The following is a 19078-nucleotide window of genomic DNA, read 5'->3' on the forward strand; positions in this document are numbered from 1 at the left end:
CTAAAATAAGCTGTCAAAATTTAGTTTAATTTACGCCCACTAGGTTAGATATCTTTTTCGGTCTTTAAAAATCAGTATACAAGTTGTTATATTAAATGTTTGAGAGTAACACGAAAAAAGAGGCTTAGGCTAAGCGCCATCTGCTCCCGTTGAAGCTCTAAATGCCTCATCAAGGCACAGTGACTACTCAGTCACAAAAAAAATAACCCTAAAAGACTAAATATTCTTCTTAAAATAAACTATTTAACATTTTCCTAAGGTTTGCTAAATATTGTCAGAATTTAATAACGTCATAATGTGTACAAATGCCTTCTATAGCTCATAAAAGTTCTTAAGAAATGAAAACAAAATCCATTAAATTATCACAACCCATGAACCTGTGCCAAACGATCAAAACCACTTCGTATATAAGTACAAATAAACATAAATTAGATTTTACGACTATAAATCTGTAATTAACTTAACAAAGTTTAATATAAAATTTAACTGCGCCTATTTTCAAAAAACTATGTGTGTGAGTTAGCAATACAAATCGACACAAAAGGACCATTCACCGCTAGACTAGCGTTATAAAAGAAGTGGTAGTCGCGAATACTGTAGTAGTAAGTACGATTAAAATAATTTTTAATGCTTTAACAACCCAGTAGGCATGTTACTTATAGAAATAACCCAAGTGTTTCGTCATCAAGCTGTCACGATCGCTGCCGAGTGGGCTACAGATGGTTAGTAATAATGTGTCTTTGAAATAATCTGTCGATATGATGTACGATAAACAAAAAATATCAAAATAAAATTATCCATATCTGCCACTTGCAAAGTTATGCGTCATTTCATAGCTCTATGTAATAGGTTCAAGTACCTAAATATTTCATTTAATATTTTATTACTGTAAACTAAATCAAAATATCTGGTTTATTTCTGTGACATTAAGGTATTCATTAGTAATAAGGTAGTAATTAGTTAAATTAGTAAAATTGGATTGCGTTGCATTTAATGATCCAATTTTTTATTTTTTATTTCTGTCTGTTTGTCTGTCCGTAAATACACCTTTGATCCGGATAATCTCCGAAACGGCTAGACCTATTTAGGCGGGTATTTTGCTGGAAAGTAGCTTATGTGTGCTAAAGTAATTTAGGCATTTTTTTTAATTTCAAGCTCGCGAAGTCGAGGGCAACCGTTATTCTGTAAATAAATTAAGCATTATGTTGAAGATATTAAATGTCAAAAGTCGAGATGCCTTTTGTGCTTGATTGAATAACTACCAAACATTTACATATGTATTCTTTTTTTCTTTGATACATACCTACCTCTAATGTCTAGACAACAATTTACTCATTTTCTTTATTCTTAGGATAGTAATAGATTCTAAGAACAAATACGGAACTAAACGCTACCAATGCTATTCTGTATATTATGTAGATATGTATAATTACAGAAGTAAACTTATCTTTTCATGGTTAGCTTTCTTTCCGAATGAAAGATAAAACATGAAATAAAATAAAACTAGTAGTTGTTAAAAAATAAATTTGTAATTGATAAAATGGTACACAATAGAATCCACATAGTTATGGCTTCACTATTAATAAAATTATTTTTACAGACTTCATATTCAAATTGGCACATAGATTTTCTTAACATAAATGACTTATAATAAGAATTGATATTGTTATAATATGTATCTAATTCCTAATAAAATAAATTACATGGAGAAAGGCACATACAAAATAAGCTAAGACGTAGAATAATTAATGTTAACACTGTATCTTTTTAATTTAATAACGTTCAGTTATAAACGTAAGAATGAAATATGCTTTATTTAAAATTGTACATTTCTTTGTTCAAACGGCATATTAAAAGATTTGTCCTAATGGCATCCGCAAGTCTTAACAACCATGTTCTTGTATTTGCGCAGTATGACATTGGAGTCGTCGGTGTAGTACAGAACAGATATTGTTGCCAGCTTGATCGGCGCACACGACGGCTTCGGTACCTACAGAGAACAAAAACAATATAAATCTCACAAATTTACGCTTGTGATCTTTATTCCACAAAATACAGATAAAGATGACATTAGTTATATATTTCTGCAGATGCACTTGTATTTTGTATGACCGCGTTATGTGTATAACTCCAGTCGAAAGAATAAAATTTTATAAAATCAGAAGACGAAATACTAGAAAGGTTTTCTCAATTATTTCAGGTCGAAAGGTCTTCTAAATCAAACTATCATTAGTTATTTCTGTCTTCATATCATATCATCTATCACGCAATCCATCTGTCTCTTCTTTGGTCGACTAATAACAACAAAGTGATATTTCAATGACAGTATATGTATAGATTTATTTAAGGAAGTAAAACTAACTATAAAATATAGGTATATTTTTACCTGTGTAGGATTTAATAAATGCACCAATGTTTGAACGATGGCGTGATTTGTAGCATTTTTGTGCGCGTTCAGTGGAAAGTTGCACTCTCCGCTGCAGTAGTATGCGCTGTAGCCGTCAGGAGCTATTATCCAGTCCTAGAAAACACAAACATTATACCTACAATTAAATTAAACATTACATGTGTCGGCGCCCGCGCGCCACCTGAGCGAAACTGTAAACAACACGTGCACTGATCACGTCACCGAGCGCGTCATTCGATGCCCCCACTCTCCCCACTACTAGCTCTGCCGGTATAAAAGACGTGCAACATTATTTGAAAGGCAGTCTTGGCTCTGGCGTGGCTCGGTGCACTAGTTGTACTTCGCTTGCTTAACCTCGACGCTTTGGATAGTTAATTTGTGGAAACGAATTAATTATTATTCCGGTGCTATAATTTGGTCCCTAGACTGATCCCGGTTATTATTTAAGGCTAATTTATTGAATTGTTACTTCTGTCTAGTTTAATGGTTAATTAACTGTCATTCATCCTGTGATTTTGCTAAAAACTATTATACAGTTTAAAGTAGCTTCATTCTTTTTAACTATGGCCGATCCTCTTCCTACATATGCATTCATTCTATTTTAAATTTTATTGATGTATTTTTTACTGTATTGACTTTACCTTTACTTTGTATGTACTTTGATATGTTGTGATTTTTGAGAAGTTGTACGCACGTTGGGGTAGTCTCATAAAAGGTTTTATAAGGAAGCATGCGTTGCTGCTCACGGCAGTCTCTTTCCATCCGTCATCGCGGAACGTCTGACATTTAGTTATTTACGAGCTGTCCGAGTTTATATTATTGCGAGGACTACTTAGAAGTAGAGTTGAAGTCTTTATTCCGCGGTTAGATTATATTGTTAGGACTGTTGAGGGTAGCTACACAAAAAAAAGGTTTTATAAGGAAGCGTGCGCTGCTGCTCGAGGCAGTCTCTTTCCATTCGTCATTGCGGAACGTCTGACATTTTTGTTTACTTACGTTCGGTTTGAGTTTATACTACAGCGAGGATTATTATGAAGTAGAGTTAAATTCATTATTTTGCTGTTAGTTTAATTCTTTTAAAATACTTTTGCATCAAATATCTTACATCAGAAGTGGGATAGGATCCACGTGATTCTATCCACTTTCGTCACTTTGTGTTTGTGTTTGCATTTTCATGAAAATAAATGCAAAAAGAAAAATGTCAGATCGTTACCGTGATAATCGTTGTAGTCGCAGTAAGTTGAGTCGAAATCAGAATTGTACCAGTGTTTGCGAAACATGGGTAGCATGGACCAAGCCATGTATTCTGCATGGGAATATGTGAGTAGTGAGGCTCACACGCTGTCTGTGTATTTCACAGCAGACGGGATTGTGGACACGATCTATTCAATTTGTACTGCGGTAAGATCGAACCAATATTTTTATATTTCAAGTTTTGATGCCAAATAAGTCAACATCAGACTTTTCAATTAATTTAAAGATGTGTTCTTTACTAAATACTGAAATTGAATACCTCGATCAGTTTATTAGTGAGGGTCAGGTAAAGCCGAGTCGTGGCAAGATTTAACACGTTACATGCCAACATGATTTTTTCATTTTAAAGTGAACTTGTAAGGCTAGTCGGTTGCGCTGAGCGTGTTAAGCCATTACCTGAGTCAGACGTATGTCATTATGTCGTAATAGTCATCGATGCCCTTTATTAGTTCAGTTTGCTTTGTCCATGTATTGTCGAGATGCTCTGCGTTGCGTAGACTGCGGGATACCCAACTGCAGATGTGAGATTGTGAACGGAATATGAGACGTTCTGTATCAGGAGATGCTTCTAGGGTATCTTCACGACTGACAAACTGCCGTTTGCCATTAATATCATGTAGAGGACGGACTGCGGGACGCTTGCCCTACATGGTCTTTTGAAGTAAAGTATTGAACGGACTGCGGGACGTTCAGCATCTGGCATACTGCGGGCTGCCATTAATATCATGGAGAGGACGGACTGCGGGACGCTCCTATCGGCAACGGACTGCGGGACGCTTGCCCTACATGGTCTTGTGAATAAAGGCATTGAACGGACTGCGGGACGTTCAGTATCTGGCATACTGCGGGCTGCCACTGATGTCATGGGTCGCATGGTCATGTGTCGAATGTTTTGAAACAATAAAGAGTTATGATCAAATAACCGAGGACACCATTATTGATATAGATGCAGATTTGGTCGGGTCTTGTGTCCTACTATGTAGCTGTGTTGTGCACCGCGCCACCGCCGCGCCTGCCTACAAGCAGCGCGCCACCGCCGCGCCTGCCTACAAGCAGCGCGCCACAGCCGCGCCTGCCTACAAGCAGCGCGCCACAGCCGCGCCTGCCTACAAGCAGCGCGCCACAGCCGCGCCTGCCTACAAGCAGCGCGCCACAGCCGCGCCTGCCTACAAGCAGCGCGCCACCGCCGCGCCTGCCTACAAGCAGCGCGCCACAGCCGCGCCTGCCTACAAGCAGCGCGCCACAGCCGCGCCTGCCTACAAGCAGCGCGCCACAGCCGCGCCTGCCTACAAGCAGCGCGCCACAGCCGCGCCTGCCTACAAGCAGCGCGCCACAGCCGCGCCTGTCTTCAATCAGCGCGCCTGTCTTCAATCAGCGCGCCTGAGCGGTGCCTGTCTTCAATCAGCGCGCCTGAGCGGTGCCTGTCTTCAATCAGCGCGCCTGAGCGGTGCCTGTCTACAATCAGCGCGCCTGAGCGGTGCAGGTCTTCAATCAGCGCGCCTGAGCGGTGCAGGTCTTCAATCAGCGCGCCTGAGCGGTGCCTGTCTACAATCAGCGCGCCTGAGCGGTGCCTGTCTACAATCAGCGCGCCTGAGCGGTGCCTATCTACAATCAGCGCGCCTGAGCGGTGCCTGTCTTCAATCAGCGCGCCTGAGCGGTGCCTGTCTTCAATCAGCGCGCCTGAGCGGTGCCTGTCTACAATCAGCGCGCCTGAGCGATGCCTGTCTTCAATCAGCGCGCCTGAGCCGTGCCTGTCTACAATCAGCGCGCCTGAGCGGTGCCTGTCTTCAATCAGCGCGCCTGAGCGGTGCCTGTCTACGAGCAGCGCGCCCGCATCGCGCCTGCCAACGAGCTGGTATCGAAAGACTCTATGCCATTGTTACAGACGAATTCCAGTGTTGAAGATGCTGGAAGAACGAGCCCGAGGACGGTCTCATGTCAGGAGAAGCCGTGTTAGGACTGTTGAGGGTAGCCACACAAAAAAAAGGTTTTATAAGGAAGCGTGCGCTGCTGCTCGAGGCAGTCTCTTTCCATTCGTCATTGCGGAACGTCTGACATTTTTGTTTACTTACGTTCGGTTTGAGTTTATACTACAGCGAGGATTATTATGAAGTAAAGTTAAATTCATTATTTCGCTGTTAGTTTAATTCTTTTAAAATACTTTTGCATCAAATATCTTATAATATTTTTTAAAATACTTTTGAAATTACACTATACATTGTAGTCATTTGTTATATCTTAATAATATTATATAGGCGAATTTTTGGATGGATGGATGGATGGATGTCTCTTACAAGGTATCTCCAGAACGGCTCAACGAATCTCGATGAAATTTGTCATATATGTAGAACATAGTCTAGAGTCTAGACGAATACATAGAATACTATGAGTAATTAAGGTTTTTTAAGCCTTCTTCCAGACTATGCTCAGTCTATGCCAAATTTCATCGAGATCCATGCAGCTGTTCTGGAGATACCTTCAAACAAACATCCACCAATCCATCAATTCATCCAAACATTCGCATTTATAATATTAGTAAGATTAAGATTTACATTTTAATATTTATAAATTTAGTTGTTTTTCATTGTTTTAATTTAACGTATTGGATAAAACATTTATAAATAATGATTAGGGCTTAACACTTACTTGCCATTCCAAGTCCTTAAAACTCACGTACAATGTTTGGATTTCGCAGCTTCTGGTTGTCCAGTGCGACGTGTCTGGGATATATTAGCATCTTATAAGAATATTGTTTACATTCGAGGTATGTATTTATTACGTTCGAAGCGTTGAACTTCTGTTCTGTTGCAAAACACTTGCATTATTTAATTTATTTACTACATTTAAAACATTGACATATGAACGTGGCTACTGCAAATGTAGTGGACGTATGTATTTTGTAAGCGAATAGAAAGTACTTTAGCAAAGTATGATTACTATACTAGTAAGGTATATTACTATACTAGTAAGTATGATTACTAAATGTTCATTTAATTCTAAAATTGTACATACTTTTCAACATGTAAGGGAAGTCATTGGCTCCTTTAATACAGGGAAACCTAGTAAAGGAGCCAAGGTTATTAATGAAACAGATGTGTAAAATGTGCAATAAAGATTTATTATTATTATACTACATAACTCACCGGTCAAGGGATTCCTTAGATAATTGTCAGTATATCCATGAGTCCTCCACCGCCTCGCTTCCCGCTTCCGCCGCGCCCCGGCGTCCCAACCGCCCAGCTTAGGCCCGTTCTTGAAGAAGGCTACCAGAAATGGCTGTTTGCCATCGGCGCCGGGCCCACGAGCTTCCTCTAAACCTATTTCTTCTGTCTTAACGTGACGTTCTGTGTAGATACATTTTTTGTAAATAACCAACGGTAAAATAAAAGAGCTCAAGGTAGAATGATGCGCCACTGCCCTCTGTAGGGACTTAGGAAAATTAGTCAAGCCTGAATAAAAATGTACTTTGATTTTAATTGAAAGAATAAGAATATTACATTTATACATTACACAATGCTGTGTCATGAAGTATACATTCATGCAGTTACTATCTGTCCCAATTAGAGTCAATTACCGTTTCCTTAAAATGTTCAATTTGACATACAAAATTGACACTAAAGACACACTTAAGAAGCTATTTAACGAACCTGAGTATATCATAAGACTCAAAGAAATAGAAACTCTAGTAAGAATTAATTGTCTACTCTGTTATACCAAATTGAATAGGAAACTGCAAATCTGAAAATACAAGATTTTAATTGTAAAGAATTTTAAAAAATTTTATCTTCTCATCGACATATACCTGGTTGCGAATGCGGATGAACGGTGATAAAGAAGCCTCGATTCTCAGTCGGCTCGGTGAGCCAGGCCCGCAACGCCGTGGTGACGTTTAACTCCAGCCAGCCCTCCGCGCCCGCGCTCGTGTTCACAGCCGCCACACGCTCCATTTGTAGCCCTCTGTGAAGTGTTAAAATTACACTTCTAATATATGTTTGTATTAAAAGTCGTGAAACCCACTCTCGTACGGAATGAGCTCATCGTAACAAGAGTTCGGTTATCACTTTAACGTCCACTAACCACAAAGAATGCCACGCAATGCAACGGTTGACCCAACTTCTTTATTTGGGCCGACACATTCTTGTCACGCCTTTGTTATTTCTTACAAAAAATAATTTATTAAAAAGAAACATAAAACAGTCATAATTTGGGACCGTTTAAAAAATGCATTCATATATCTTCAACCAATTATAGTTCCTGTTAATAGATATGACCCGACGCAAAATGAATCTTGAAACTTACTGACCCGACATTATCGACGCTTAGGACTCTATGCACGACGACAGTGTAGAGACTGGTGGGTTCGTCGGTGTGCTTGGGGGCCTGGTGCACGCGCAGCTCCGCCGTCAGAAGCGAAGACGCATCGCTCGGTGCAGCAGATACTTCGAACCACACGTGCCGTCCGTGACCGTGACGTAGAGCTCCTAGGTGATGCTCTATAGCCAAAATTATATATCTTACATCTTCAGTTCAGAAATTCTTCAACGATCTTAGGATGAATAATAATAATAATCTTATAAAAAACATCGTGATGCAACCTGCACATATCTCAGAAGAAATTCAGTGATATGTACATATGAAGTCAACCAACCCGCACTGGGCCAGCGTGGTTGACTAAGACCTAGTCACCCCTAACTTAGGTTAGGCTCCGAACCCTTCGGTGGGGACGTATAGTGAGCTGATGATGATGGTTTTAAAAAATCAAAAACAAACATATTTTTCTTTTTTGGTTAAGCTACTTCACTACATCTACTCGCCTTATTGCTTCGCCTTCGCCTGCTTACCTAGGACAATCTAGCAATCAACCTAAGCTAAATAAGCTGCGATCTTTTTTGAATTCTAGCCTCGTTTTTGAAATGTCTATTTTAATATTTGTCATATGGCCATTAATTTTTCCATGCGATACTTCGAGATTAGTTAAAATTAAATCCAAATGAAGTTGAATCCAATAACGTTGTAAATTGCCATATGTTATCGAATTTACCATTTAAAACGAATTATAATTAATGTTTTGTAAGAATACACTATTAATAAAAAATAACAGGTGTCCCATTAAATAGCGATGTAACTTGATATCATATTGCACGTGTTAAATAAACATATTGTAACATGACATTGAATTATATACCAACCATATAGATTTAATCACAAAATTATTTAAATTTTATAACATATTTTGATATGTTTTTTTTATTACAAATTATGCAAAAATTAAGAATAATTGATTTGCAAATGCAACTATACGATGGTGTATTTTTCTATTACAATTATTACCTCTAATTTGCACACAACAATAGAAATTTTAATTGTCATTTGTTAATACATCTCATGAAATGTTGCATGTTTTTTCAAATATTGCAAATTTACATTTTTAGTACTTTTTACGGTGATTTCGAGTTTTAAAGATTAAAACTTAACAAATTTTTAGTAAAAGAGATTTTTTATAAATCATACTGTAATAAACTATCCTTAAATACAGTCAGCGATTGTATGGTAACTCATCCACACGATGTCCAGTGGCCAAGCCAGGTGTAGCACAAGGCGAATGTATACAGTTACCTTATCTATATAATTTTAATCGACTCACAGTACACACGACCTGTATATCTGATCGCACATCAAACCGTTCGGTAGCAGCAAGAATGCGATAATAAAAAAAACGTAAGCAGACTTTCCGTAAAATTGTTTATGGTAACTTTTATTGTCACATATGAGAGCAAATTAGCTCACTGTAAAGTGCATAATATCATACATACATAAAACATGCATGCACATAAAAATTCCGTGTATTATTAATGTAATTTGCTATTAAACTTGTGATGTACGTAACAATTAGATGTACTTAACGTAAAAGTTAAGTGAAGAATCTCAATTTCCTGGTACCTATATTGTATAAACAGACCCCTTTTCAGACCGAGATTAGTTTAGCTTAGTTTTGCAATACCATGGATAAAGATGAACATCACTCAAGACAAAAGTTTTAAATTGTATATTGACTAGAAGATTATTCATGTATACCTGTCCTATTCCTATAAGTATGCGGGCGGTCGACATCAATACGTCGCTTGGTATGCGGCCCGGTCGTCCGCAGACAGTAATGACTCGACCTACCTGAGTCTTAAGCTCTCTTTACACACCTCCTCAGAATACAAGACTCACAGAAACAATAAATATACCTACCCTTACCTTTTCAACGCTCAAAGTAGCGTTCCCAAACTGATTATTAAGTTAATTCGTAAAGTGAAATCAACACAAATTTTAAATTTAATGCTAACTAAATGGCAAAACTCATAACTTTGTTTAAACTTTCGTGAGACATAATAACAAATTAGTTAAGAACGGCTTAACTCGAGTTAAGGCGTTCTTAATTAATCTAAAACTCGTCACTGTATGAATGATGGTACAAGGCATTTACTACAGACCCAGCGCTGGCTACATCCACCATATGAGTATCTCGCACCTCAATAGGCGGAATCACTGACCGAACAAAAATTACGGTGTCCCAATGTGAAAAACAATATTCACAACAGCTATCTTTAGCCCGAAGGAAAGCCATCCAGCCGCAGGTGTTCATGTATTATTCAGAATCGTCTACAACACCAGCATAAAAAGGTGTGATTTATTATTGAACAAATCGGGCAACTTAGTACTTCAATCACGGGAATATATCTACATAATAATTTAAGCAGACTAATATTTTCGTCGAAATTTTGAATTTTTGTTAGATATTGTACACGTCTTACTGGTGAATAGTATTTTACTTTAACGTTTACGTACCAACTTAAGTTTTTGTTTATATCAAGTTTAATGCATACAAACATTGGAGCAGACAGCATCGAATTTAATTATAGACAACTGAAAATAGTCACTTTTTATCAACTACCTATCATTTCTTCCATCAATTCACTATTTGAGTTAATTATGTTATTTTAACTTTATATTAGAAGTCGTTAGAATTGGCACTAAGTTGTGTAGATTTGCTACTATATACATAAGTTACTAGCCACCTTATTCACACATTTAGTGTTGATTGTTATTGTTGTCAAGTACACAAATATCAATAATGTTTAATATCCATACTTACTTTTACTTTGAAATGTCATTATTAAATCACTTTCGTCAATTGCTTGCTGTTCTTCACCACTCAAAGCCATTTCAGAGCTTCGCGTCGGCCGAGCTTGCTCATGTTCTTCTGCTAGTTGCTTGTACACGTCCAGCAGAAAACTAGGAGCCGAACGGTCTAAAGGCGGCGCGCTAGTGCGGCGAGGTCTCTCTCCCAGACCCAAGAGATCCAGAATTTCATGTTCAACTAAAAGTCTTTCGTGGCGTGTCATCGAATGATGAATAACAGTTTGATCCACGCCATTATCAATGTATAAACCGGAGAGTACCGCTTCACACGTCACTATAAACAATAATAAAGTAACACACCGCCACGCCGTCTTCGGATAAGACATGTTTACAGACCGATTGACACAACGACGCACGCTCTCGAAGCAGTCGGCTCACTAATGAATAAAAAGTTTACGGTCGTGTCGGCTGCGGAATCGCACGGGACGACCACGCAGCCACCGAACCTGCCCACTCAAGGTGGGCCGGCGGCCGCCGCGCCGCGCTCTTCGCAGCTTCCCCTCCCTCTCTCTAGCCACTTGCCACACATCGTCTCAATAATGTAAACATTGAAGCGCCACTAAATACGTCAAGCGCACTCGCACGCCTCCGAATCCGATTATAACACTCCCGTATTTTGAGAACACAAAGGAATAAAATTAGTTTCACTGGGATCGGCATACATAAAAACGGTACAACGCTCCATTTGTGATATGCACAATGTAATGTAATGACATAGTTGTTTTAAACTGTAGTGACCCGACACGATAGCACACGCTAGTAATGCAGACAACTATTTCCTTAATATTAAATATACACATTGGCCGCGTATGATGCGTCACAACATAACAATTTTAATTGAATTGTGCGTGGGTGAGGGGAACTATCAATTGCAACTACCTTAATTATACCAAAACATCGACCAACTTATGTACCTGCTTTTTTTACCTAAATAATAAATTTAACAATTTATACAACATTAATATAAATATAAAATTTAAAAGCCCATATCTCACAAGGGTGGGGAATTTAGGTAATTTTTTTAAATTAGGGTGTCTAATATTTTTCTGTACAACGTAATTTTTTAATGTTATAATATAAACCTGCATAAGGGTAAGAGCAATCCTTGCCATAGTGCATGTAAAACATGGATGGAATGTAACACATTAAAAAATAAATCATGCAACAAGTGGCAGAGCTAAACATCAATGGAACGATATAAGGACACAGACTTTGTTAGCTCAGCCTTTTGTTCACGATTATAAATCGGTTTCAAATTCATATTATTTTATTAATTCAACATTTAACATGAATCAATTTTATTAAGTAAATAAAAAAAAAACATTTGTTTAAATTTGCTATTATGAATTTAATGTCTCTCATCAAATGTTACACTTGCATCTCACTTAGAAAGGAAAATATAATACAAAATAACTTGAATCTTATGTTGTAGGTGACAAAAAAGCATGTTTGAAATTTTCTATTTCACATACTTCTCCATGAATTTTTTATGGAACTCGGACCTCAAAGAATCATTTATAAATGTGTTTAGTTTCTTTTCCGGCTCTGAACGGGCACAATTTTTGAAGACCACATCATCATCCCATCTTCTTTTAACCTGAAAAAAATATATATTGTAAAAAATAATATTGAGAAATTGGTTTTGATTATAATTTAAGCATGTGTATATTTTTAGTAGGCATAGATTCCCTTCTTTACCACCAATGTAAGTTTATAGAGAACTAGCTGTTGCCTGCGACTCCATCCGCACAGAATTTAAAAAATAACCTAATCAGTAGTAGGATGTGTTCCTCCAGACTGTGCTCTATATCTGTGACAAATTTCATCTAGATCTGTTGAGCCGTTCCAGAGATACCTTCAAACAAACATCCATCCATCCATCTGAACATTCGCATTTATAATATTAGTAAGATTTCTTGAACTACTCTACCCTCAACACTTAATGGTTCCTTTGCAACTTAAATTCAAGTATAAACACAGTTTGTCTTTTATATATATATAATTTTCTGACAGCCAGCAATAGTTTTGGTCAATAAAATCGGTTCATTGTTTAAGCTGATGACAAAATAAATTATTTACACTGCATGGGCATTACCATGCGATGATCTAGCCTAGGTCTTACAGTTACCATTAATATGGTCTTATTTGAAGTAGTTTTTGTATCTTTTTTACTTGTATAAATTCTCTAAGTAAGGCCCAGGTGCCCCTTCCTACCTCCCTCTTCTGTGTTGATGCCCATGTTACACTGTAATTATTGATATTCATTGATGTATAAAATATGATTACCTTTAAATCATTTTTTTGTCCTGCTGCTGAGTAATTAAGTAATGGATTGCCTGACAATATGTTTTCCATACGAATTCTTTCTTCCTCTTGCTTCTTCTCAGCATCCTGCAAAATAAAATAGAAATCAATACAGTCAAAATCTGTTATAACGACATTGAAGGGACTACTCATATTGAGTCGTAAAACCCGATAGTTGTAACAACCGGTGACAGGTATTAATAGGAAAGATATGTATATAACATTCAGCCAGGACCTTTGATTTTGGTCAATTTAACCGGTATGTTGTTCTAAACGATGTCGCCATAAACGGTTTTGACGGTATTATAATTAGTACAGAACTAAATTATGGCATTATGTTACATAGAAATTCTATTATAAGAGTTTACAAACCTTCTTTGCCTGTTCAATTGCTCTCTCTTTTTTAATTTTATTTAATTCTGCCAACAATGCTGCTGTGTCATCATCTGAGTCATCAGAATCTGTAGAATCTCCTTCTAATGGGTCATCAGCATCTAAACTAGCAGCAGGCACTTGATCTATTTTCAATCTCTTTGCAGGTGGCTCATTTTGCCTTCTTGCTGCAGGACCTTTACTTTCCTTTTCTCTTTCATCTAATTCTTTACGGAAATCTCTTGTGCGTAGCTCTTCAGTAGTCCCTTGACCTTGTTCCCTTTAAAATAAACAAACACAGTTTATACTTCCGCACAAACAGCGAAATATACATGCTCCTAATCTCCTTCTTTCCTTAAAAAACATGTTTTTTATTGTTAACAATAAATTAACCATTAACAAAACTTGAAGCCATAGGTACCTGTATTTTAGTTTAGTATGCCCTGGAAGATCTCGACTAGAGTATTGACGAGATATAGCGCTTAGATCCTTTTCTCCTCGTCCTTGTCCACCTCGCGCTGGATCAAACGTTGGTCTGGCTGCGGTAGTCATTTTTCAAATACTACTTTACAACATGAATCTAATCTAAAATTGAAGCTTTATTAACTTAGAAAAATACAATATTTTCGGTTGCCTTAGATTCAGTAATATATCTATTTACTTTAAGTATATGCTTATTTAGCAAAAGTAAAACAAAATAAACTGCAATACTTTATACTTTTAGTCAATATCAAAGAGTATGTAAGTACTTTGAAGAATTTGTCTATGGTCACTTTCTCTGTCGATGCTCCAACTGTGCTATAATTTCTAGGTATCTGTGCTACACGCTCTCTGCTCCTCTGCTCTATGGTCAGTGCCAGAAATCTGATGAAAATTACTCGAAAGGAAAATATGGTCGTATTACCCATTATCTCTAAACATAAAATATAAGACGCTATTTAGTTCAACAAGTTTATTACGAAATCTTCAAGCTTAATATATATTTTGTAATTACTAGGTACGTATATTATTCTTATTATAATAAGGCAATCTGTATTTTTCAAATAGTAATGGAACGGAAACGTGAACGAAGCGCCATTTTGTTACTAATCATGTGTCGTTCGTCTAGCAAAATTTCGTAGTGTTTTAAATATGATATTTAGATAGAAAATTTGCAGCATCAATATCAATCTGTAAATTTATATGTATTGTTAATATTAACAATTAAAACAATCTATTTTTTTTTCCACAGAATGGCCGAAGATTTTGATGTAGAGGCAATGCTCGAAGCTCCATATATAAAATCGGTGAGTATTTTGACATTAAATTGAATGCTTCATTTAATTTCAACTACTGTATGGACAAAAAGTCTTGTTTTAACTAAGACAACTGAAATAGCGACTGTATATTAGGTACCTACTATATTATGTTAGTATCTTAAGATACATGGTACATTAATTCGTTATATATCTATAGTGACATACCTATGTAAAACATTGAGAAAAGTAGAATAAAATTTCATGTAGAATTTAATTTGTTATGTTGTACTTTAGTAAAACACATTGCACATTATTTTTAGTCCTCACAACCATAAAGTTTGTTATGTTAAATTTTTTTTAATTTCAAGAAATAATGAATTAAACCATAGAAATGGTTAATTTATATTAATTTTGAAGTAAAGAAATAAGTAATTAACTTTTTTAGAATACTCACAAAACATGTAGAGCATTACAAATACCAAAAACATCAAAGTAATGTTTGCCACTATAAATGAAAACTATTTTTTTCTGTTACACTTAAAAAAATTCAAAGATGATTTTGTAATTAAACATAAAGAGCAGATTCATTTGTTAGTTTTTTTTTTCAAAAATCTAAATTATTTACATGTTTGAACTGTATAGAACTGTAAAAAAAAAATTACATTTGAGAATCGTTTCTTATATTTATAGAACTTTGTGGTTATTGTCCAGCATACTTCATCGACCTGAAACAAAAAGAGGTATCCAATACTATATCATATTTTTATTATCTGATACATGAAACAATCACTTATGTGCTAGTAAAAACGAAATGTATTAAAATCATTGTGGAAAAGTCACACTCTTATGGGTGATAAATCTTTTGCAGAAGTTTCCGTCTGTGATGTTAGCTGTTTACACCCTTAGTCAATGGTTTATTAAACGGTAAGTCAGCGGGGAATAGAGAAAAACAAACACAAATTTGACAAACCATTTACAAAAAGCCGTCTCAAAAAAGTCTAGGCAAAGTAAAAAATGACATTTGTGATGCTTCATCACTTAACATTCTAAGGGGTTGTTAGTGATGAAATATTCACAGATGCTTTTGTGTTGTAAATATAAATTAACTAATACATTTTTTATTTATTCATTGGCGTGTTGCTGTGGCGCTGCTTCTACCTTGTGCTTTGTGTGACAGGACACCACATCCTCTTCAAAACATCGATCGGACAAGTATTCTGATAAGCACAGAGATAGGGAAAAGGATGGCAGTCGAAGGTAATCCAATATTTTTAATATACAATAGTTAACCCAGTATGCATTGCAAAGCCACAATATTTAAAATAAATTCGAAAAACGAAAAAATCAAATATTGTCACACTGCAAGTTAAATGTTTCATTAAAACTTGAAAAACACTTTTATGCCCCGTTTACATTATTTCAATTCAGGGATGAGGTGTAGAGCTAGATTACAACTGGAGAAATGTAAACACACACCTGAATGCATTGTGTGCATTGACTGGAATAATGTAAACTGGGCAATATTCTATTACAAATGTTTTAAGGGCACCAACCTGTGATGTCCTAAGAATACTTTTAACCAGTTTCTTCAGCATCTGTCCACTGATTTAGATACAAATAAGGACTAAACATACAAAAAATACTTTTTTTTTGTTTGTTTATTATTTAGTCAAGTTTGATTATTTGGTGTGGTAATGTCATGAGATGTACAAAGAGGAAAAATACAACCTAAAACAGGTATACAGGAAACTTAAAATGGCATTTATCAACCCTCAACACTTAGCTGTTATTAAAATAAAATCATAAAAAAAATTAAGTTATAGAATAGGCGTAAATGTAGTACTAAAATTATAAAATAAATGTTATAATAAATAATCACAAGGTAATTTTATTTTAGACGCAGCAGATCTCGAGACAAAAGAAGGTCGAGAGATAGGGATTCAAGACGCTCAAGAGACAGGGATGATAGAAAGAACAAGGAAAAAGATAGAGATAGGGAAAAGGACAGAGATCGTAAGGATCGTGACAAAGATCGTAGTGACAGGCACATAAAAGATAAAGATCGCGACAAGGATAAGGAAAGGGAACGTGAAAGAGACAGGGAGAAGAGGCGAAGTAGAGACAAGGAACGGAGTAAAGAGAGAGAACGTAGTAAGGACAGGCACTCGAGACGCGAAAAAAGTCGGGAAGCAGAACCTAAAAACGAATATCGATCTAAGTCAAGAGGAATTGAACCTAAATTAGAGGATTTGCCCCCAGAGGAAAGAGATTTGAGAACTGTATTTTGTATGCAGTTATCTCAGCGTATAAGAGCTAAAGATTTAGAAGAATTCTTTTCATCTGTTGGGAAAGTTAGAGATGTCAGACTTATAACATGTAACAAAACTAGGAGGTTTAAGGGGATAGCATATATAGAATTTAAGGATGCTGAATCTGTACCATTGGTATGTTTATGAAATATGTAATGACTAATATATATGATTTTTTTCATTTAAGATTATAATTTATTTTATTTTTTTACAGGCATTGGGTTTAACAGGACAAAAATTACTTGGTGTCCCTATTATAGTACAACACACACAGGCAGAGAAAAACAGAGTAGGCAATACTTTGCCTAACTTAGCTCCAAAGACAAGTAATGGTCCCACTAGACTGTATGTTGGCTCATTGCATTTTAATATTACAGAGGATATGTTGCGAGGAATTTTCGAGCCATTCGGGAAAATTGATCACATCCAACTTATGACTGACCCAGAAACAGGGAAAAGTAAAGGTTATGGTTTTTTGACGGTAAGTTAATACTTGTGCTAAAAAGTTCAAACATATATGTGCTGTTGATACACATTAACATCAACCAAAGGGTGTATATTAAAATTCAATCTTACTTATAATGTATTTATATTTCATTAATTTTTTCTTTAGTTCCATCATGCAACAGATGCAAAGAAAGCAATGGAACAATTGAATGGATTTGAATTAGCTGGAAGACCAATGAAAGTAGGAAATGTTACCGAACGCACAGACGGTGGCTCCAGTACTCGTTTTGATGCTGATGAACTAGACAGAGCAGGCGTTGATCTTGGAGCAACAGGCCGTCTACAATTAATGTTTAAGCTTGCAGAGGGAACTGGATTACAAGTATGTACAATTTTCTTTCACAAAACACTTTATTTAACTAAAAACATTATTTTGTAAAGTGCATGATTGGCAAAGTTGTTAAATGCTTGACAGAAGTGGACCGAGATCTACACGTCCAGGTTCGATCCCCGCCATGTGTCATTTCGTATTTAGGTATTTTTAGAATTACATTTGTACTCTGCGTTATGACGAAGGAGAATATTGTGTTGCAACCTGCGCTGGGCCCGCGTGGTTAACTAGCCTTGTCATCTCTACCTCGGATAGGCTCCAAGCTCGCTGAGCATTCACCAACTTATTTTTATCTCAAAATAACATTCAGATAGCCTTTATGTCAAATTACTATTGTAATTTATGTTATGAAATTTCTCAAGTCATTCTTTTTAAATAGTACTGATAAAAAAATTATAGTATAATTTTTTTTTATACTTTAGATTCCTCCTGCCGCTGCATCTGTTTTAATGGGGACTGGATCGAATATAGTTGCTCCACAGCCACAAGTAGCGCCACCAATAGCAACGCAATGCTTTATGCTCAATAACATGTTTGATCCAGCCACGTAAGTTAAAAAATAAGACATACATGTTTTATGTTTGAAAATTTTAAAAATAAAGGTTTAAAAGTAAATGGAATAGAAACAAAACCAAATTTAAACATAATGATGATAATTCACTGCATGGAAAATGTTCGAATTGTGATTGTTATATTTTTCTATCCACTTAATTAAAAGTAAAAATTAATAAAAAAATAAAATGATTGACTGAAACCCAGTAAGGTTTGATATAATTATTTACAGAGAAACTAATCCTCATTGGGACATCGAGATCCGTGACGACGTGATCAGCGAGTGCAACAAGCACGGCGGCGTGTTGCACGTATACGTGGACAAGGCGTCGCCGCAGGGCAACGTGTACTGCAAGTGCCCCACTATAGCTACGGCCGTCGCCTCCGTGAACTCGCTGCACGGGCGCTGGTTCGCGGGCCGCGTCATCACGGCGGCCTACGTGCCCCTCGTCAACTACCATTCCCTGTTCCCTGATGCGATGACCGCTCTCACGCTGCTTCTGCCTACGCGGCAACGGTAAAAGTGAAAACACAAGTATGCTTCTCGTATACTAACTATATATTTAGTGGTGTTCATAATTCTAGGTAATAAAATATACATATTATTTTGACTGCC

General features: G+C 36.5%; 3 protein-coding genes across 3 annotated transcripts; 1 reads left to right on the forward strand and 2 right to left on the reverse strand.

Moving 5' to 3' along the window:
- Positions 1–1731: 1731 nt before the first annotated feature.
- LOC106710717 (protein 60A) lies at positions 1732–11608 on the reverse strand. The gene is made up of 7 exons (XM_014502869.2): positions 10803–11608; positions 7965–8154; positions 7464–7618; positions 6805–7005; positions 6308–6381; positions 2387–2521; positions 1732–1990 (listed from the first exon to the last, which is right to left on the reverse strand). The coding sequence occupies exons 1-7, from the start codon at positions 11173–11175 to the stop codon at positions 1865–1867; spliced, it is 1254 nt and encodes a 417-aa protein (XP_014358355.2). The 5' UTR covers positions 11176–11608; the 3' UTR covers positions 1732–1864.
- Positions 11609–12189: 581 nt separating this feature from the next.
- LOC106710811 (protein CWC15 homolog) lies at positions 12190–14248 on the reverse strand. Its single transcript, XM_014502980.2, has 4 exons — positions 13947–14248; positions 13526–13805; positions 13136–13240; positions 12190–12446 (listed from the first exon to the last, which is right to left on the reverse strand). Exons 1-4 carry the CDS (start codon positions 14075–14077, stop codon positions 12309–12311), a joined length of 654 nt encoding a protein of 217 aa, XP_014358466.1. The 5' UTR covers positions 14078–14248; the 3' UTR covers positions 12190–12308.
- A 102-nt stretch (positions 14249–14350) lies between these two features.
- Positions 14351–19069, forward strand: LOC106710808 (RNA-binding protein 39). Its single transcript, XM_014502977.2, has 8 exons — positions 14351–14522; positions 14757–14811; positions 15941–16020; positions 16661–17207; positions 17287–17553; positions 17686–17901; positions 18333–18457; positions 18695–19069. Exons 2-8 carry the CDS (start codon positions 14758–14760, stop codon positions 18981–18983), a joined length of 1578 nt encoding a protein of 525 aa, XP_014358463.1. The 5' UTR covers positions 14351–14522; position 14757; the 3' UTR covers positions 18984–19069.
- Positions 19070–19078: the final 9 nt, after the last annotated feature.

This window comes from Papilio machaon, chromosome 1 (assembly GCF_912999745.1).
Source record: "Papilio machaon chromosome 1, ilPapMach1.1, whole genome shotgun sequence".
In the NCBI taxonomy this organism is placed as follows: Eukaryota; Metazoa; Arthropoda; class Insecta; order Lepidoptera; family Papilionidae; genus Papilio; species Papilio machaon.

What these genes read in the sequence shown, in the direction of transcription:
- LOC106710717 (XM_014502869.2), bottom strand. Translation starts at nt 11,175, where the DNA reads ATGTCTTATCCGAAGACGGCGTGGCGGTGTGTTACTTTATTATTGTTT. An exon ending in CTAAGCGTCGATAATGTCGG is followed by an intron (nt 7,619 to 7,964) that starts GTCAGTAAGTTT and finishes AACACTTCACAG; the next exon opens with AGGGCTACAAATGGAGCGTG. An exon ending in TCTAAGGAATCCCTTGACCG is followed by an intron (nt 6,382 to 6,804) that starts GTGAGTTATGTA and finishes AATATATCCCAG; the next exon opens with ACACGTCGCACTGGACAACC.
- LOC106710811 (XM_014502980.2), bottom strand. Translation starts at nt 14,077, where the DNA reads ATGACTACCGCAGCCAGACCAACGTTTGATCCAGCGCGAGGTGGACAA. An exon ending in CATACTAAACTAAAATACAG is followed by an intron (nt 13,806 to 13,946) that starts GTACCTATGGCT and finishes TTTATTTTAAAG; the next exon opens with GGAACAAGGTCAAGGGACTA. An exon ending in GACAAAAAAATGATTTAAAG is followed by an intron (nt 12,447 to 13,135) that starts GTAATCATATTT and finishes TATTTTTTTCAG; the next exon opens with GTTAAAAGAAGATGGGATGA.
- LOC106710808 (XM_014502977.2), top strand. Translation starts at nt 14,758, where the DNA reads ATGGCCGAAGATTTTGATGTAGAGGCAATGCTCGAAGCTCCATATATA. An exon ending in AAGCTCCATATATAAAATCG is followed by an intron (nt 14,812 to 15,940) that starts GTGAGTATTTTG and finishes TTTGTGTGACAG; the next exon opens with GACACCACATCCTCTTCAAA. An exon ending in GAAAAGGATGGCAGTCGAAG is followed by an intron (nt 16,021 to 16,660) that starts GTAATCCAATAT and finishes ATTTTATTTTAG; the next exon opens with ACGCAGCAGATCTCGAGACA.